The sequence below is a fragment of the Artibeus jamaicensis genome, unplaced genomic scaffold (genome assembly GCF_021234435.1).
Source record: "Artibeus jamaicensis isolate MK-2021 breed Jamaican fruit bat unplaced genomic scaffold, CSHL_Jam_final contig_548, whole genome shotgun sequence".
Lineage (NCBI taxonomy): Eukaryota > Metazoa > Chordata > Mammalia > Chiroptera > Phyllostomidae > Artibeus > Artibeus jamaicensis.
This window is the reverse complement of record NW_026521883.1, coordinates 22154557-22176284: the sequence shown is the minus strand read 5'-3', so window position 1 is coordinate 22176284 and position 21728 is coordinate 22154557. Positions and strand designations below refer to the sequence as shown.

Below are 21728 nucleotides of genomic sequence, written 5' to 3'. Positions count from 1 at the left end.
GTTCTCTCAATCCATATGGGTCTTTACAAATGAAACAAAAGAAAAGCAGTCAAATGAAAAGTTAGCTTCATCTCAAAATGTATTTGACACTATGATAAACAAGTCAGGCCTTGATTTATCGGGCCCTGCTCCTGCCAGGTAACTGAGAAATCATTCTGAGAGTCGGCAGTTATCGGAGCCGACCCAAACACATACAGAATAAAACGGAAGAAACAGCACTAAAAACAGTACATGTCAACACTCAAAACTTCCTAACATGAAAACCATCTATAAGGTCTTTTTAAAAAGTCCAAACTATTTTGTCTACAATTGCGTACTACTGCTTTAACAAAAAAGACTACCCCCACACAGTATACAGGAACAGAAAATAACAGAATAAATCTTTCATACTTACATCAAGTAAGGACTCCTGTACAGAAAGAATATTTTCTTCTAAATCTTCAGTGAGGTTCAAGTACATGGCTTTATAATTCAGGGGAACCTTGACAGAGACACCTGAGCAGGACATTCTCCCCCTCACAAAGACACAAAAAGCTACACGACAATTAAGCAGCTCTTGTAGCTTTCTTTGTGACACCACACATGTGTCATTGAAAAAGTACTAACAAAATTAGCATCTATAAAGATTATTTGAGTATAAGCAATAAGTTCTTCTGAATGTTTCTGGATCCATAAGAAAATTATGAACCAGTAAAATCATCCTTGTAGTCTTTAATGCCTTAAAAATTATTTTTTATTTGTGCTAATATTTTAAATCATTTTATTCACCTTTAAAAGCGTTCTCTGCCATTTTCTTTGACATAGCTGGGCCATATTCCTCAACTTCCATAACTTTCAGAGCAGAGAGAAGCTAAGTGAGGTAAGTCCTCCGAATGAGGAATTCAGGAACAAAATCCCATCCCCAGGGCTTTCATTTCCAGGGATCAAAGTGTGCCCTCCTCTTTACCAGGTGGCCAGGGCCAGACGCAGGCAGTGCCTGACCTTGGCCTGCAAGAGAGCCCCTCCCTAGAGGTCCCAGAACCAACACAACTGGTGGGCAGCTTCAGGCAACACCAGAGCACCACAGTTAGCACCACAAGTGGCACACCCAAAGGGAGCCTCGGTGGGCACCAGAGCCCTGCTGAAGGAAACCCCACTCTGTGGCAGTGACCCTCCACAGCAGCTTGTCCGCTACAGTCTCTGCCGGTTCTCAAAGCCAGTCAGCCTGAGGGTCGGTCCTACCCACTGACAGGCCGACAGCGATCAAGGCCCAACTACAGTGGAGGGCACACACCACCGAAACACTGGCTTAGGGCGCCCGGCTTAGGTAAACAGGGAGACAGCACCACTGGGCCCAGCGGGACACCTACTACATACGGCCACCCTGCCAAGACTGGGAGATGTAGCAGCTCTATCAACACACACACAAACACGGGGAGGCAGCCAAAATGAGAGAGAGAAACGTGCCCCAAATTAAAGAACAGGAAACAAAAGAACTAAACAAGATGAAGATAAGCAAGCTACCAGATGCAAAGTTCAAAACACTGATTATAATGATGCTCAATGAATTTAGAGAAAGAATACATGACCTCAGTGAGAACTTTAACATAGAACTAAGAAACAAAAAGAACCAGTCAGAAATGAAGAATAAAATAACTGAAATGAAGAAGATATTAGATGGAATCAGCATCAGATTAGATGAAGCAGAGGCCTGAATCAGCGATGTGGAAGACTAAGTTGTAGGAAAGACCCAATCAAAACAGCCAAAAAAAAAAAAAAAGAATCCAAAAAAAATAAAGATAGTTTAAGAAACCTCTAAAATAAATATCAAGTACAACAACATTCTCATCAGGGGGGTACCAGAAGAGAGAGAGCTAGGGATTAAAAAATTATGTGAAGAAATAATAATGAAAAACTTCCGTAACCTGGCAAGGAAATAGGCATACAAATCCAGGAGGCGGAGTCCCAGACAATATGAACTTGAAGTGGCCCACGCCAAGACACAGCATAGTTAAAATGCCGAAGTTTAGAGACTATGAGAAAATCTTAAAAGCAGCAAGAGAAAAGCGGTTACCTACAAGGGAGCTCCCACAAGACTGATTTCTCAACAGAAACTTTTCAGGCCTAAAGGGATTGGCCTGAAATATTCCAAGTGATGAAAAGCAAGGACCTACAACAAGATTCCTCTACTGGGCACAGCGATCATTTAGAGTCAAAGGAGAGATACGAGCTTCCCAAACAAGAAAAACCTGAAGGAGTTCATTGCTAACAAACCAGTATTACAAGAACTGTGAGAGAGGCTTAAGAAAGATAATAAAATAAAAACATAACAGCAAACAGTCTAGCTAGTACAAAGGTTAAAAGGCAAAAGGAGGATGATCATGTGTCATTACAACAGTAAATTCTGGGATGCAGACAGATGCTCAAAAGAAGTAAAAAATAATGACAAAAACATACATGGGGAGGGGGTGGTTAAAATGGTAGCGATTTTAGAACGTGTTTGAACTTAAACAGCCATCAACTTAAAATGGACTGCTGTAAACAAAGCTTGGTATATGTGAAGCACATGGTAACCGCAAAGCAAAAATCTACCAGACATATTCAAGACATAAAGATGGAGGAATTCAAACACAACACAACAGAAAGTCGACATACAAAAGAAGATGGCAAAAGAATAAGAAAGGAACCAAGAACGACAAAAACAATCAGAAAACAGTTAATAGCAGGGCAATACTACTGGGTTGGCCAAAAAGTTTGTAATTTTTCCCCATGAAATAAAAGATATTTTTCATTTTCACAGATAACTTAATATTAATTTGGATATTTTGAGTATGTTAGCTATCTCCTGCATAGAACGTTGATTGTTCTCAATGTCTCGATTTGATCAGTACCAACTGTCCTACCCAGCTGTGGAGCACCGTTCAGCGAGTGATCTCTGCCATGAGACTTGGCTAACCACGTCTGACACATTCAATCAGTCACACCACCTCCGTACACTGCATAAATCTTTTTTTTTTTGCATTTCAGTTGAATTTTTACCTTTCTTGAAATAATAAAGCATAATATGGCTAAGATGCTGTGTATCTTCTTCCATCTTTAATATTAAAATGGCTACAGAAAAATTCACCAATTTTGGTAAGCTTTTTAAATGCACACTGATGTGACAGCTGTCACAATGCAGTCTAACACAACTGCTTCAAGTGAAGTTAAAGACAACTAAGCACTACTAGAACCATTGTATGGAAAAAAACAAACAGACTTTTTGTTCCATCCACTACATACCTATGTAAATGGATTAAATACCCCAGTGAAAAGATGACTGGATAAAGAAGACGTGATACGTATTTATGATGCACTATTATTCAGCCATAAAAAAGAATGAAATCTTACCATTTGCCACAACATGAATGGACCTATAGAGTATTATGCTAAGTGAAATAAGCCAGACAAAGGTGGGTGGTTGGGGACAGGGTGGAAAAGGTGAAGGGATAAAGCCGTACAAATTGTCACTTACAAAACAGTCACGGGATGTAAAGCACAGCACAAGGAATATAGTCAACAATATAATAACTACATATGGTGTCAGGCGGGTACAAGACATACAGGGAATCACTCTGTAAGTTACATAAATGTCTAAACACTACATTGTTCACCTGGAACTAATGAATAATGAATGTCAATTATAACTGAAAAAATGTTTTAAGCGTGCCCTCCTCATATTCACTGTCAAGTGGATTTTGCTTTTGGTCATGGAAACTTGTGCCATAAAACACGAAATTACCAGATCAACTTATACATGTTACCAAATTAAAAGTTTTCAAAACTATAAATTTTCCTACGTAAAGATCCACCCAACTACCAAAATACATCAAGGGGCAAAGATAACAATCCTTACAAAGGACAAGATTGAGTCCCACTCGTTACTTTCAAATTCGTCAAACTGATTTTTGGTTGCAAACGCAATATTCTCAGTGGGATGTTACTGTGTATCAGCTGAATTTAATAATTGAAGAGCTAGCTTCCCTAGAAAAGAGATCATTTGCGATTGCTAAGGATTCTACTGAAGTACGTTCTAAACCATTAGATAAAACCCTCTCCCTTTACTACTTACACGATTCTTCCTTGAAAAGAAAGGGAAAAATTAGGACCTTTTACTCAACAAAACACTTTATAATAACCCATGTAGAACATGCAAAAAGTCTATGTGTAGGAGGAACGTAAAGCAGAGAACTCGAAACCTTTTGTTAGGATCTTCAACTTAAATTAACCAAACGGACTGCATTCAGAGACTGTAATCCTCAATAGTCACGGAAGCAAGACTTCTCACATTACAAACTGTGTGTCTTCCCCCCGGAGAGAAGCCGAAAAGCCGCAAAGGCACTGCCAACGGTCATGTGCCTTGTGAGCAGGTTACCTCCTAAGCATGTGAAGATTTGATATTTTCAAATATGAATTATTAAATAATGCTTTCATGGATACAACCTAAGCAGAATCTTCATTTTAACCTAAGAGCCAAGTTAAAAAACATCTTCGAAAAGGCCCAGTATGAGATTGATAAAGGTCCCAATAACTTGACAGCTAGAACTTTAGCTGTTGAATTACACTCTGGGCAGGATTAAAAACAAAATCCATTCCATCAGTTAAACTAAATTTTATAATGTCAGTGGGGGATACTTTGTCTAGGTTGCCACATATCTGAAAAAGAAATAGGCAAAATTAGACAATATGGGCTGCAGATGACACAGAATAGCACTCTGGGCCTGGAAGTGGCAGTGGGGCTCCGCCAGGCCCCAGCTCTCCCAGCAGTCAGCAAACCAAGGCCCACAGAGGGTCAGGGGCGGGCCAAAGGAAAGTGAGTGACAGTCCCAGAGCCAACCCCAGAGCCTGAATCTCTTCATTTCCACACCTACATTCTCCTCCCTGACATTCAGTCATCACTGGAAGGTACTTATTTCCACCTGTCTGTATACAATCAAACTTCAGCCTGCCAGAGTTCAATGTTTTGTTCCCATTGTGACAGGCCCTGAAATAGACATGCTCATTATGGGAAACATTCAAAGGCCCAATCTAGATAAAGAAACTGCTAAAGAAATACATCAGAAAAATATAATACAAATACTCAGCCATTTCTTTCTTTAATTCTCTTGGATGATGACAAGAAATTTCCACTAAACAAGTCAAATAATATACTCCTAAAATGTAAACAAATATTAGCTTTACAACTCCCTCTAGTGGGGACAAAATATCAAAATGTTTCCATCATTATATCAAACAAGGCAGTAAAAAAAGAAAATCCGCAAAAGAAAGGCTATGCAATGGAAACCTTATGTCTAAAATGCACGATTCTAAGCTCAGAGGAGCTTTATAATTCGATTAGAGTACCACCAATATAAAAACCAAGAGGGACCTCAAAACTGGTATCACCAAGTGCAAGTTTCTGTCTGCCATCTGCTACTTAAACCACCTATCTTTCCACTCAAGATCATTTTCCAGGTTTCAAATATAGCACCACTAGATGAACCAGCATCAGCAAGTCTTATCTTGATAGCACAGATCACTAAGAACTTCTGCCCCAAACCATCAGCTCCAAAATACATGCATATATACATACATACATACATAATTTATTATCTAGAACCAAGCGACAATCACAGGGCTACTTCCGGTGATACTGCAGAAAGTACCTCTATACTCCAGCCAACTGGAGGTCCCAAATGACAATCTACCTTAAGCTGTGGTTTTACCAATAACTTATAGTTTATAAACTTATAACTTAAAGTTTATAACAATTACTCCTATCACAACAACTATATTTCTATAATATCTGACAATGACATATCAAAGCACAGTGACTTCAGGTAAAAAATATTTTGTAAAATCACATTGTCACATTATGACTGAGCTAATAAAAGAACTTCTCCATTCTTCTTCTCTGAGCCAGCTTTACAAGTAAAATTTGCCCTAGAATATTTTGGGTGAGGTCTACTTAGTAGCAGGAAAGATCATTATATCAGTAGTTCTCAGATGGTCAAGCAGGAAAGTGTTGCACTCCAATGAGTGGTAAGGTATACGAATGCTGACCGACGCGATACCGTATCCCCACTCCCCTGCACCCCAATCTGTTGTGTTTACTGTGGGTTGTGCACTTCTCTGTGATGCCTTGGCCCACAATAGCCAAACTTGTACCAAGATATCATTTAGAATTATAACAATTTAGAAATGAGGACGGTGCCTTACTTTCCTGCAAAATTCTTAGAGCATTTAAAAAAACTATTCATGGTGGGCCGTGGATTGAGATTCCACTGGTCTATATGTTAAATCTCTGAATATTAAAATCACTTTGCTAAATCATTTGTTCTTCTGAAGATTAAATGCATTTTCTCCATTTGCTCTTTAATGAAGCAATAGAGGGACTAGAGATGGAAAAGGTAAGATGACGACTGCACAGAAGTCGGAATTTGACTCTGGTTTATTGACTAAGTTATGGGAAAGTGTGAACAAAATCCCAACTGACCCCAAAGTACCAAAACTAAAACTCCGCTCGGTAAAGCATATTGTATTAGCAACTGACCATTCATACCAGAAGGTAAAATCAAGGTTATTCTGCCATAAAGAGAGGATCTCCGACGCCTCGGCAAGGTAAACTCTGAGTCAGACAGGGCCTGCTCGGCCAGCCCTACAGCACACCCTCGGGTACACGCATTCCTCCTGCACCAGTAAACCCATCACTTTGTGGTGGGTTTGCCAGGTAAAGAAAACCATATGCGTTAGCTCACTGCTAAGACAACCCAGCTGGCAACCGCAAAGCCACCAACCAGGCAGCCAAGGAGAGAACACTCTTTTCTCTAACCTCTCAAGGCTATGAACTAACTATTCTGCTGTTGTAGGGTCAGGGAATGAGGGAGTTTGAGAAGGCTTTTGGATCAACAAACTCAGGTTTGATCAGCCACTTTATTGTTTTAACCTACAGTGACAAAATACATATACAGCTGGACGTCTAGGAATAATTCTGAATTTTTGTTGCTGAAAATCTAAAACTCCCTAGACTCTGATCTTACTTCTTCCCTTGCAGTAATTAACAAAAAGGTAAAACTACTTTTGACTCACATGAAACTTTTTATTAACATGAATCACGGTCAGCATGACAGAGTCGGGTCATCCACATGCTGTCCCCTTCCCCCCCCCCCCCCCCGGAACACTGATGCCTGGGTCCGGCACCTCTGCGGCACTGCTCCCCTCTGGAAACCCCTACTCCAGCATGTGACCTATCAAGACCTGATCCCCATGCCTACTTCCTGTATTATCTAGAATAAGTTCCTTTCTTAACTAATACCCCTTTAAAACTTTCACCACACACTACACTTGGCAGTACCTTCTCTCTAATACCCTTCCCATCTCTCCTAATATCTTTTCCAATGGAAAAAAATCACCTAATTTTTTCTTCTTCCTTAAAGTCTACTATAGTAATTACTTAAACTGATCCTTCTAAAGAAGCCCAGTAGCTGAATTCCAGCCAGCTATCCAAATCCATCAGGGTCATGAAAACCTCACGGTGTGAGTTCACAAAGTACAGAAAGTCCTCATCATCCCCATCCTTGCCACGCAGTGGTTGTGAAAGCCCCTGTCAAAATCCAAAAACCCTGACCAGGGTCACGAACTCCAATGCCCTCAGAGGCCTGGCAGAGAATTTATGAGAGCAAAGCTGGCAGGTCCGAAGGCTAAGCCTATGTCTGTGTGAGAGGTGGTGACTGCAGACATCTGGGAGGGTAGGGGGCTTGGGGGGGCACTGTTTCACTCTGGCTCTCCTGCTACGTCATGTGGACACAGACCACATGTGGCCAGGGCTCGGGAGGTCTGGAGACAAGCCAGAAACTCTGAATTGTTCTATGAAATTTCCCTATCTTTAAATACAGATTCTGTATTTTAAATACATTATGCAACCAGATAATACATGTCTATGGATAAAATCCACAGAGCTGCCAGTTTTCTATCTCTGCCCTAACTCTACTTCCAGCCACATGAGCAACTGAGTCTTTATCCTTGCTTTCTGTTAACACTAATGGTCCCCCATAAGGATTACGTTAGCCCTGGCCAGTGTGGCTCTGTGGGCTGGAGCACGGACCTGTCCTGTACACCAAAAGGCTGCAGGTTCCACCCCTGGTAAGGGCACACACCTAAGTTGTGGGTTCAGTCCCCAGTCGGGAAATGTAAGGGAGGCAACCAATTCACGTTTCTCTCTCACATCAATGTCTGTCTCTCTCTCTCTCCCTCTTTCTCTCTCTCTCTCCCACTCCTTCCCCCCTCTCTCTCTCTCCCACTCCTTCCCCTCTCTCTCTCTCAAATCAATAACCATATCCTCGGGTACAGATTTAAGAAAAATTCTCCACTGGCTTCCCATTGCCCTAGAACACACTGAAAACATCCTGCATGACCGAGGTCCGGCCCGGCGCCGCGTTGCTCTATCTCCCCCACTCGGCCCTTGCTCACACAACCCCAGGACCACAGCCTCTGGCTGTCCTGCAGACCTACGGGGTCTCTCTCCGACTTCCAGGCTTTACACTTGTTGGTCTAGAACATTCTTCCTCAGGCTTCTACAAGGCTGCTCCTTCTCAGGAGTCAAGTCTCAGCTCAAGTATTTCCTCCTTCGAGAGACTTTCCCTCACCAGTTCCCTACCAATTGCTTTGACATAACCCTATTGTGTTCCCCTATCCTTATTCAGTGCTAAGTTATCACTCCCTCAAGTGACTTCATTCATTCATTTACTGATTTATGGTCTGCCTTTGATAAGATATAAGCTGCCTGAGCAAAGAACCTTGCACACTAGACAATGTTCCAAGCGACTAGAATCTAGGCATGCCTCCAAGGCCAGCCACTGCCTTCGAACTGAAATACCGTGAAGAGATTCGGTGGCAGTCACCGAGCAGATCGGACTCTACTCTCATTTGTGCACCTCCCTCCGCTTCCTCAGCAACCATCTCTGATAAAGCCCATGTGGCCGAGACGGAGAAATTCAATGTCAAAATGGAAGAAGATGAAAGCGCAAGAGAAAAATCCACTGCCTTCCAAAGAAACGGCTGAACAGGAGAAGCAAGCAGACAAGTCCCAATAAGGCCCGCAATGCCAACATGCACTGTACATTCATTCCACAAGCATCGCCTTCTTATTTTACTTCTTTTAGCTATTTAACTTTGTAAGCCGCAAAGAGGTTGGATCAGTTTACATGACTGTGCTGCCCCTTTGCACATCAAAACTACTGACAGTGAAGGCCGCACCTGCCGCTCCCATCTGCCCCTCTGGCTGGCGGGGAAGGAAAAGAACTTGCTTCTTGGCGAAGGAAGAAGCTGGGTGGGAGAGAGTGAAACGTAGAGTAAAAACCAAGCTGGTCCGAGGTGTCCTGCAAGCTATAAAATGCAGGTTAATCAGAGTGCCATTTTTTTTGTTAAAGTGATTTTAATTATTGGAATGCACAATTTTTTAAATGTGCAAATAAAAAGTTTTAGAACCTGAGAAAAAGGAAGAAATAGCGTGAAGAATCTAACCACTTATCTAGTGGCATCTTTCAAGGTTGTGATTTACTCTTGTCTCCAGAAAGGAAGCATTCTACTCATCCACCTTTTGGAAGTCCTCATACTGATTAGATTTTAGGAGTTAAAAAAAATTATACGTTCCTTCAAAATGACAAAAGAAGACGTAATTTTGAACAGGAAATAAAACTGTTTAAGACTGGGTGTACAGTCTTCTTTCTGAGCCACTTACCTCTTTCTCCCTTTCATAATCTTCCTTGTCGTATTCTTCATCTTCATTCTGAGTCTGCAGGGCTACACTGCCAAAGTCCAGGGACATGGTCCTCCTGCAGGACGGGAAAGAGGTGGTTTCAAAATATCCCCCAAAACCTCGCCAGCCAATCTCTCTCTACAAGAGACGCCACACGGAGACACAACAGCAGCCAGGGAGAAGACACACGCCACTCGTGTACGACAAATGGTTAGTACTCCAGTATAAAGTGGGTTCTTACGAATTAATTGTGGTTCCCAGAAAACAGCTACATGACAGCAATTCACAGAGAGACATGCAAAAACCCAATAAACCAATGACTATACCTTCCTAATGTTCTAGAAAATATAACTCAAAACGGTAAGACTTCTGTCCACAGAAAAAAAAAATAAGATAATAATAAACTAGAAATGTGCCAAAACATAAAAATTTTAAAAATATGCTCAAAGTTTCCCATTTTGTCTGTTCAATATGGCGCAGGTAGCATCTTCCACAACTGGCTTCTACCTTCGACTGCCACAAACCCAAACCTCAACAGGTCATAACAGGTCAGCCACTAAGCCTGAGAGAACAACTCCCACCCAGTACCATGTCCAGTCTGGTGGCCTCTTCGTAGCAAGCAATGAAAACAAGAGGTAAATATCCTGCTCTTAAACTTGATAAAATCAGGTTCCAGAGGGAAAAAACACTGCAGGAAAACAGAAGCAAAGGCTATGAAGTGGTACCACTGCGAGGTTCCAATTCCAAAAGCAACAGCAAGAGCTCCCTGGAGAAGGGTAACTGCTGCGGCAGAAGCGGCAGCGGGAAATGGGTTTTCAAGCACTTACCGTCAAAAGGCTGGTGATGATTTGAATTACACTTAGGGATACTGACATGACACAGAAACTACTACTGAGAATTTCAAAGCTCCAAACAACCCTGACCAAACCGGAGTCAGGCCTCATGGATTTTCCCGCCGCTGCCCCGCACTCAGTTCTGTCCCTGTGCGCAGAGAAGCACGCTGTGATGCGAGCAGAGCCACAGCTCATTCGCTACACTTCCCAGGCTCAAAAATGTCATTAAACTGGAAGCGAAACAAGGAACACAGGCCCAGCCATCCAAGAGCATTTCGCCATAAAGAACTCAACTCCTTTGTGTTAACAGTTGAGATCTGTGATCACAGACTTTTCTACAAGCCAGTAAGCAAAGCAGCTCTATAGAAAAAGACATTCCACTTCCTCAGATCCAAGGAACCCTTGATTGTATGACAGTTCCATTTCTGCTACCAAGAGAGATGTGGCCAATTAAATCATGACACACCATTAACTTTAAAACACAACCTGACTTTGTAGATGTTAAAAATGCAAAAAGAAAATGTGCACTTAGAGGTGAAATATGGTATTACAGATTTACATAAATATGACTTTCGATGCTAAAATCCCCATATGTCGAGTTTGTTTTTCAAGGACTGAATTATATTTCTTGGCAGAACTCTAATTTGCAGTCCCCCTTTTTTATCTTTCCCTCCCTGATCCCTGCACCCTGACCATCCCTTCTGACTCTACCATCTAAACTCCTTGCATGAACTGTGAACCCTTCCAGCGAGCCTCTGCTTCTCAGACCAGACACACTCCTTGCTCTTCCTGTGCCAGAGCTATGAGGAGGAAGGAACAGGAGCAGGCTTTCACTGACATGGAAAATACATTAAGTCCGGGGAACCTAAACTTTGTCTCCACCCCACAGCTGGGTGACCCCCTGAGTCACGCATGAGATGGAGATCTGAATACAGTCAAGAGTCCGTAATGCAACCGAATCAGGGAGGGGAAAACACACAGCTTGTGTCCCTAAGTTTTTTCACTGCTGCAAAGGCACATCAAGTCTACAGAATCTACAGATAATGAAAGAACTAGTCCATTTAAACCCTGGCTCCGTAAAAGAAATGAGATTACGCTAGACCTTAAAGACATCCCTAAAGTCTCCAGGCCTAAATAATCTTTTGTGCTTTTCACTCTTATAGTACTCTCCACATCTTCCTGCATTTTATAATTAAAGCCAGAAGTTGAAATTTGGGTTAACTTCTCCTTTATTAGGTAAAAGAAGAAAGAATTTGTTTTTATTTTCTCACTAACCGTCCACTAATCTGTTGAATATTGAAAAAGAACATTAAGGTTTATAAGAGCCCATGTTTCTCAGATAGAAAATAATAAATTCTACAGTTATTTTTATTTTCAAGTGAAAAAAATGTATAAGATCAAAGCATATCTTTTTTTGAATGACACTTTAAATTCATACCATGTCATTAAAGAAGAAATCTGAAAAATATCTGGAAAAGCCAAAACCTCTCTCCATTGGGGAAGAAAAGATAAGAACGAGTTTTCCTTCTGAAAAGTGCAAACTGCCAGAGACTTTAAGGAACTATTTTAGGCACGAAGGTGAATTTGGTAAACACACTGTGGTTAGGGAAAAAGACTAAAAACATAATGACTATTTTAATTAAAATTTAAAATAAAAGCTAATGTTTTTCTTCAACTTATTAATCACTACTAATGACCACTATTATCAGAGACTTAACTATAATATTTAGAACAATAAAAGATCACTTTTGAAAAAAATAGCAAGGCAGTAAACCCAGAAGCCATAAAGGAAAAACTTGATAGAAATTTAATCATAAAAAAATTTTGTATATGGCAAAAGATATCATTATTAACAAGTTAAAATCATGTATGGAAAAATACCTCACTAATGAAGTCAAAAGATAAACTAATAAGAAGAAGATGAAGAAGAAGAAAAATATTTACAAAACATAAGATAAAGTCCCAAAATACAGTTCTCACAAAGAAATAGGGAAAAAATTTAAAAATACACAACTGACCATTTCATTTTTTAAAAAAAGGAACATGCCCTGGCTGGTATAGCTCAGTGGATTGAGACAGGCCTGGGAACCAATGTGTCGCTGGTTTGATTCCCAGTCTGGGCACATGCCTGGGTTGCAGGCCAGGTCCCCAGTAGGGGGTGCACAAGAGGCTACCACACATTGCTGTTTCTCTCCCTCTTTCTCCTTTCCTTTCTCTCTCCTAAAATAAATAAAATATTTTTTAAAGATATTAAAAAAAGAACTTGACAAGTTTTTAACTTGACAAGATGCTTTTATACTCAAGAAGTATTCAAAGTGTCATTTACAGAATGAAATATGATTTTCATGTAAACTGAAAACAAAAAAAAATTTTTGATAACATCTATGATGGCTCCTTTGTAGGAAACAGACATCCTCATGAATTGCTGGTAAAAGTATCAACTGTGAAAATCATCTTGAGCCCTGGATGCTGTGACTCAGTGGATTGAGCACCGGCCTGAGAACTGAAAGGTCACTAGTTTAATTCCCAGTCAGGGCACATGCCTGGGTTGCAGGCCAGGACACCAGCCAGGGGCATGCAAGAGACAACCAATTGATGTTTCCTTCTCTTTCTCCCTCCCTTCCCCTTTCTCTAAAAGATAAAATAAAATCTTTTTTTAAAAAAATTTTTTAAATCATCTTGAAAGTTATTAATATTAATATACGGAAAAAGAACATTTGCCCTAGTAAACATACTTTTGAATAAATTTGGCAGTACTATTTCACTAATAAAAAGTAAATATTTCTATATTTACTGAACAATTTTTTTTAATCATGATGCAAAATAAGTGTACAGTAGGCTATATGCTGTAAGCTAGTTAATAACTTTTCCTAGGTAGATAACTTCTCTGAATCTGTTAACAAGACTCAAAGTTAAAGTTGAGAGTTAGAGTTATGTTCTTTCCTTTTGTGACACTCAGGTAGGAAGGACTCAGCCTCAGTAGTCACTTTGTTGTCCCTGGTTATTTTGTCTCATGGCCCTCCCCCTACCATGAGAAGGAAGACCAGTGGGTGTTTAGTTGGATAAAATGTGAAAAAACAAAAGTAATATTGTTTTTTGCCTCATCTGAGAGCCCACAAGCACTCTGAAGGCAGAAATTAAATGTATCTACCACACCCTTTGGACATGGTAGGCACAAATATTTGTTGAATGAATGTAATGCCCTGTATTGCTTCACTGCTTCAATAAAATTTTACTGAGCACCTACTGTGTGTCAGGTTGTATCATACATATATCTAAGACTTGGTACTAGCCATGGGGAGGTAACAGTCCCTCAGGGAAACAATGATCACAATGATATAAATTAATAGTTACAGTGATACATTGTAATAAATTCTATAATAAAGTATCAAAGCAAATGTTAACTTTGCCTAAGAAGAAAGGACCATGAGAGAAGTTTCATAGAGAGAAAAGACTTGATTAGAGATAGATGTTCAAGGACATAGTATTGCTGAAAGTGGTTAAGACTGAGGGAACTCTCTCAGGTACCCTGGGCTCAATTCTGGCCTTTATTTATCAGCCACTCAACTTAGAGCAAATTGTTTCCATTTCTTCATTAGTAAAATGAGGATAAAAACAGTACCTGCCTCAGAGATTGGTTATGAGGATTCACAAGATAATGGATATAGAGTGCATCAATACATTTTAGTTGTTATTATCATATTATTACTGATGAATAAGAGCCGGCCTGCTATGGAAGAGGTTAAAGAAACAAAGAGTATTCAGCGTATCTGAGAAAAGGTGAAGGTTCGGCCTGTGGGAAACTTTCAAATAATGCCACCACTCCTGAGACAATAATGCCACGTCCTTCAGGATGCCCTCCCTACCCTGTTCCCCCATGAAATTAGTCCCTCTTTTGCACTTTTGGTCTGTTTTTCTTATGCTCTTCTTATGGCTTCAATTCCAGCCATAAGATTCCAAGGCAATTATTTGAATGCATTCACGTATCTGGGGAGTGCATGTAAATTGCCACACATTGTGAAGGATATGACGAAATTCAGTTTAAATCACACTGGAGTTCATAAGATAGAAAAGGTTAAGTGCCACAAAAAGGGTTTGTAAGAGCCCTGAGTTAGTAAATTCTACTTACTTGCTTACATGCTAGCTTCTCTCCTAGAATGGAAACAGCCAGACCCCATCAGCCTGTTTCAGACTTGCATTACCAAGTTTAGGAGGCCTATTCCTTCATTCAACAATTATTTACTTAGCACTGTTCGAGATGACAAAGTTTAACAGGACTTGGTGGAAGGAAAGAAAATAACCATGCATAGAAATGATGACAATAATCTGTGATCAGTGCTAATGACAGCAGCTTGGACAAATCAATTCAGAGATCCCAGAGGGTGCGGCGAGCAGGCACCCACGGGCTGAACGGAAGACTAGATCAATGGCCTTACCAAGGAACTCCGTTTGGCGTGCAGCTACGGCCTGACACCTAAGCTGCACAGAGCCCGGGATGCAGGGGATTGCTGGTTTTGGCTGCCAGCGTCACATGCACTCAGTCAACACACGTGTACAGAACACCCACTGTGAGCCAGGCGCGGCGCCAGGGTGACCACGGAGGGGGTCCCCAGGGTAGCGTCTCGGGGTTACTCCGGGAGCAAACCAGATGAGAAGAGGGCCTCCCAGACCTCACTGCTAAGCAGAATGACACTTCAAAGTCAAAGGCTGAGCCCGGTAACCCGCGGGCAACCCACCACAGCGGGATTTGGGGAGGGGGCGGGTCAGTCCTCCCCGAAGCCTCGCCGAAACCCAGAGAACCCCGCACCCCCTCTAACCCCACCCCCAAGCCCCGCCGCGAAGCAAAACTCACCGGAGGCCGCGGGCACTGCCACGGCGGGGAAACCCTGGCCCCAGCGGACTTCCCGCTTCTAGCAAACCCCTTACCCGGGATCTAATCGGCTAGCTCCTTCCTAGTCACAACCGAACTCGGAGCCCTGAAGTTACTGAAGAGCAGCTGCCTCCTCCAATCGTCCGCCAGAGGCTCCCCCGCGGGGCGGGACCTTGTTGGGGCGGGGCGGGACGGGGAGCCGAAAGGCTGCGCCTCGCTCGAGCTTGGTTGAGAAGTGCGCCTGCAGTTGCAAATGTAAGGCTGTTTAAAAGCGGGCGCCAGAGGTGGCGGGAAACTCCTCCTGTGCGCCCATTGGTGGATTTGTAAGCCAATTACAAAAGAATTGACTCTGGAAGGCGGGCTTATCGGTTGCCTAGAGACGCCCAAGCTCTTTGCCTCCCGATTTCGCTAGTAGGGAGCGCTCTCGCTCGGGCACCTTGTCCCTTCCCTCACTACCTGATGCTGACGACGGGTGCGGTGACTCTGCCCCACCCCACGCTCGCCACTCCAAAAGCCCAGCACACAGAACTCCTCACCTCCCCATAAAACCCTTGCCTTGGAGCTTGGCCTTCTGATTCTCTAAGGTGCCTGCCTCCCCATCGTCCAAACAGCTTAAATTGTTTTGTTTTATTTACTTCGCCATCCTGCTTACTAGGTCCCACCTTGTTTGAACTTGTGTTTACAGCTGCATCTGCAAAATACTGTGCTTCATTTTAATATTTAGCGGGACAACATTTAATTGTCCAGACCTTGACGCCCCTGTCCTACTCACACTACTCACCATCCCATCGCTGTGTTAACTACACTGACCCCTGTTACCCCATCCACTAGCCAAATTTTAGGCACTTCAACCGTAGCGATGGAGTGAGTGAAGTCACTGGCTGAGCTGCCTATGGTTCCCAGAATGTTTTTGTTTCGCTCCACCTATTTCTTTCACTTGTATTATCCTACCTTACTCTCCACCTAGTCGGTCTTCAAGATAGATGAGCTCCTCCTTGTAGCCTTTTATAACACACCTCCCTTCCCTGGCAGAAATGATATTCCCACCTCTGTACATAGTGTGCATATTTTATCACAGTTATTATATCTACTATAATTAGTTGTGTGTCTGTTTTACTCAGTTCAATGTTAATATCTTGAAATACTTAACTTTGCTTCTTGGACATCCAGCATACTTCATAGCCCCTGCTGGCACTCAAAACAAATTTGTGAAATGAGTAAATGAATGAACCAACAAACAATGAGGACTTTTTGTGCCACACAAAGCAAATAAAGGCATTCAGGTAAATGGCAGTTGTTGAAATCTGAGCCAAGGTATCTGGTAGTAAGAACTAGGCTGAGGGACTTTTTATGTGTCACTGAAGTCCATCAGCAAACTATGTGTACCGTCCCATGCTAGAGGTTAAGGTGGAATGCTATGGCAAGAATGTGGAGTGATCCCTGCCCAGGAACAACGTTCCTCAGAGAGAAGAAAGCATGAAAGGTGGAAGGAAGAAAAGCACACGAAGAAGCAGTGTTTGCAATCCCTTATGCAGTTCTTTAGAATTGGGCGAGTTCTTTCAGACACTAGCTCATGTGGTCCTCACGACACAATCCTGTGAGGGGCTAGCATCCCATTTTACATCAGAAGAGGCTGACAAAAATTTTAAATGACTTGTCTATGGATGCACAGCTAATGTGAGACAATTTGACCCAATTTATCTCCAAATCCATATCTTGTCACTAAATATAAAATATAACTGAGACTTAAGCACACAAGACACAAAGATGCAAAATACAGAAAAAAAAAAAACAGAGACCCTGGCTTCTAAAAATGGACTTGAGTGGAACTGTGGATATATTATAATCAACTAAATTTTCTTGACTGCGTATCCTGTTTAATTCCCAGCTTAAGTGCTCGAATACAAAGTGTGAGCCAGGACCCCTGCCCTAGAGGTACCCATACTCTTTGTGGAGTGTAAGATGCTTGTGTAAAAAGACAACACAAAGGCATAGTTGATTACATGTAACACAAGTAGAAGAGGCAAAAATTGTGGAAGAAAGTAAACATCTAATGAAGGCTCTGTGAGGGAAGGTTCCTGGAGGAAGAGGCAGAGAGAGTGAACAGGCAGGGTGATGAGCATGAATGACTGCAATGTGAAGACCAGACCAGCAAAAATGGAGGATTCTTATCGAGAGCTAAGGTTGGAGAAGTCAGCAGATAGAAGGTAGCCAGTGGAAAAGCTTGAGACCTGGAGGAACTGAAAAGGCATTCTACAAAGATAAGGTTCAATGCACACAATAAATGAACATGTCCAGAGGTTCACAGACAGAGGTGTTCTGAGGTAATAAAGACAAATGCGGGGGAAGAAAGAAAAACTAGCAAAGACCTTAAATGTTGGGAAAGGTTATTTGTGAAATGTTGGGTCAAGGTTTATCTTCCATTTTTTTAATTTTTAAAAAATTTAGTGATTCAAGAGAGAGAGACTGGAAGAGAGGAAGGGAGGGGAGGGGGAGGAAGAGAGAGAGAGAGAGAGAGATCAGGACGTTCTAACCAGGTGAGCTTCCTGGCCAGGGCTATCCTGCATTTTTTTACACAGACACACCTGTGAGCTAGGAGGGGCTACCTCTCCCAGACTTGTTTATATTTTGAGTGTAAATGTCACATTGTTGACGAGATGTGGTCCTCATTAAGAAACAGTTATAAAGGTGGAGTTAAGCTATCATTTCTCTTTTTTCCTACCTACTCTTTGGTGCCAAAGCTATCGGATCAATACGATGCCGCCATAAAATGAGTGCTATCCTAAAAAAAAAAAAAAAAAACCTGAAAGAAGATCAGAGTTCATCTTCCAGCTCTCCTACCTACTAACTTTTGTACACACAATTTCTTTAAACCCTCTGAGTCTCCAAATCCCTATGTGAAAATAGGAATGCTATCTACGTCACAGGATGAAATAGGGTTGTGCAAAAGAGCTTTTGAAATGTAGGAATACCATTTCAAGATTAATTATGTTTATTTTGTCTCTCTGTAGTTATGGCTAATTGGACTAGAGTACATACTGGAATCTGAGGTAGTAAGGAAAAATCAGGAAGTTATACTTGCCGGAACCCAAATGCTACAGTGAGCTAAGAGCAAATGGTAGAAAAATACCAGTGTGAGTGCGTGCAAAGGGGAACAGGAGCTTATGGAATGGGACCAAAGAGTTTATTCAAGAGAGAGAGCTTTATAACAACAAGACAAAAATAAGAAATGCTAGAGATGGCAAAAGAGTTACTTGAAAGAACTAAGGAAGAACAGACCATTATTTGTAGTATATTCATTCAATCAGTGATATTTTGGAAGCATCTACTTTGTGCCATGCAGTGTTCCAGAGGCTCATTTAATGCTGGCACGTGGGTCAAAGTGCCTGGCCTGATCAAACTCCTTCTCATCGAATCTGCTCCTGCCCACAGCTACTACGACTTCACCATCGTCACCTCCCCACAAACCTGAAACCTGACCATGCCCCACTGGATCAAAGGTGAGCATCAGACCCAAACTGGGCCAATCATGTTCCCTTCCCAGATAACTAAAATAAGACGTCAGGAAACCGAGTCAGGTGGTAACCATACAGAGGGGAAGCACTTTTATTACACTTGTCTGTATTTTGTGGGACATATGCTACCTCCATAGCTGTGTCATGTATATGGTAGAACCTAGAGTGAAGAGAATGAACTTCTATCACTCAAAGCCGAGGATCTGGTTCCTGCACTTCCTTTTTGTCCTCGGCCGAGGACATGCTCATTGGTTTTAGGGAGGGGGGAGAGGGGGAGAGACAGAAGGACAGAAACATCTACGTGAGAAACATCAGTTGGTTGCCTCTCCTGCGCATCCCAACCAGGGACAAAACCTGCAACCCAGGCATGTGTCCTGACCAGGAGTTGAACCTGCCATGACCTTTAAGTTCATGGGATGACACTCCAACCACCTGAGCCATGCCAGCCAGTGCTAGTTCCTACACTTTGTAAAGGCTGACACTACGGCTTTTCCTCAGGTTTGGTGGTATCTGAACCTTAAAACATCTTTTGACTTTAGCTGGCTTGGGTCATGTAGGTGTTGAATAGTTTCCCCTAAAGTTTTGTATTCACCCAGAACCTCAGAATGTAACCTTATTTGGAAATAAGTTCTTTGCAAATGTAATTAGTTAAGAGGTCATACTGGGTGAGAATTTGGATTTAGTAAATCTAAATACTGGTGTCCCTAACAAAAAAGGAAAGGATGCTGAGTGATACACAGAAGATAGCCATGTGAAGATGGAGAGAGAAATTGGAGTTATGCTGCCACATGCCAAGGGACACCCGGGGCCACCAGAAGCTGATAGAGGCAAGAAATGATTCTTCTGTGGAATCAGAGGGATTCTACAGAAGGGATTTCAGAGGGAGCGTGGCCCTTGAGATTGTTGTCACCACCTTGATTTCAGACTTCTAGTCTCCAGAACTATGAGAAAATAGATTTCTGTTGTTTTAAACCACCTAGATGGCTTTCCATTTCTTGCAAACAAGTATTTGTGACTAGGATGTATTTGTGATGATAGACTATATTTGAAAAGTCTAGACCAATTGAAACTGGAAAAGTTGGCATTCATGCTGCCTGTCACTACCAGAACCAGTAAGTAGAGACAAGGATTGAATCTTTATGGGCACTCTATTTAGATGCCAGCCATCTGAGAAGATGGATAGTTTTTTTACACTAAAAAAAATCTTAACACCTCGTCTCAAGCCAACCTTTTTATAAGGAGAAGAAAGGGTAGGTAAAGAGGTTGGAGAAAAGGTTAATCAGTTAAGAGTTGCAGTCCAGAGGCGATTTTCCTAGTACTTCTTTATCTGTTCCCTCCTTGGAACACAATGGCTCAGGTACCATCTCCATTGCTTGCAGACTCCCCCCACCCCCTCCAGCAACCCTGTACACAAATGGTGACTTGCTTGTTGACTTCCTGGAGCCATGTGGTCATGCATTCCAGTTTTCTGAAATAACAACCTTCCATAGCCATTAATCACTTAAGCCCATCAACTATGACTGAAGCTAAAATCTTTAACTCTTGAGTTCCAAGTTCCCTGATCACAATCACTCTCCCAGTATCGCCCATGGTGCACTGTTGGAACTCGAGGATCTTCTGATGGGCCATTAAATGATACAAACGAGCAAGTCATTTCTTCAGTTCCCATGAAAAAATATGTAACTTGCAATTTCATGTTTTTATTTTCACATACAACGAAGGCTTGTGTATAAGGCTTGTGTATCTACCAAGTAAGACATTAGGGATTACTAATGTTTAGAATTCATAAAACTAGCACCTTATTCAAGTTTGTCAGGAATAATTGTTCATAATTTCTATGCACAACATTGCAAAGCTCCTGTTACACATACTTCAAAATGATGAAATTTCCAATTTTAAAAGAAGGATGTTAATAGTGATAAAATAAGTTTTTTGAAAAATGTATAAGGTAGCATTTTGGAATATAAAAATCATATGAATGAGATAAAATTCTTCCCTTAAAGGTAAGTTAATAAGCAATTCTGGTATTCCTTTCCATTTCTTTTACTGTTACTGAGTTACTTTTTCCCTACCACAACCCCCTACCACAAAAAGGAGGGATGTGTGGATGAAATATATGTGACATGGTAGGTCTTTTGCAAACTCTTTGTCTTTAGCCAAAAGAGTGTGAGAACCAATCGCCTAGGTTTAATGTTTAGGATTTTCAATCACCAGGTTTTTAATCAGAAAACCAGTGAATGCTATCAGAAGCAGTGATAATGACCATGTGTTAAAGATGCAAATCTACAAGAACTATTTGAATCCTGGATGGGTAGCTCAGTTGTCCCGATACACCAAGGTTGCAGGTTTGATCCCCAGTCAGGGCACATGCAGGAATCAAATGGTGAATGCATGGATAAGTGGAAACAGATCGATGTTTCTCTCTCCCTCTCTGAAAATCAATAAATAACATTTAAGAAAAAAAGTAATATATTTTAACTTGAAATGCAGAAACTCCCAAAGGCTATTCCACTTATGTTTCTTGAAACACTCAATAGATTACAGAAAAGGAAGTGCCCAAAACGAGATTTTACAGTGGTGTACATTTTATTTTTTCTTATTTTTTAAGGATTTTATTTATTCATTTTCAGAGAGGGGAAGAAAGAGAGAAAGAAAAACATCAATGACATAGAGAAACATGGATCAGTTGCCTCTTGAACCAGGGACTGAACCCACAACCCTGACATGTGCCCTGACCAGGAATTGAACCAGTGACC

General features: G+C 41.5%; 1 protein-coding gene across 4 annotated transcripts in view; it reads right to left on the bottom strand.

Moving 5' to 3' along the window:
- Nucleotides 1–15538, bottom strand: part of CEP152 (centrosomal protein 152) — a 93446-nt gene extending 77908 nt beyond the window's left edge. For 2 of the 4 annotated variants that reach the window (XM_037156486.2, XM_053670125.1), the window contains exons 1-2: nt 15440–15538; nt 9737–9830 (exon numbers count right to left, since the gene is read on the bottom strand). In XM_037156486.2, the coding sequence (XP_037012381.2) occupies nt 9737–9823 (87 nt within the window). In that variant the 5' untranslated portion in view covers nt 9824–9830; nt 15440–15538. The other 2 variants (XM_053670124.1, XM_053670123.1) reach the window with 2 other exon arrangements.
- Between the last annotated feature and the right edge of the window lie 6190 nt (nt 15539–21728).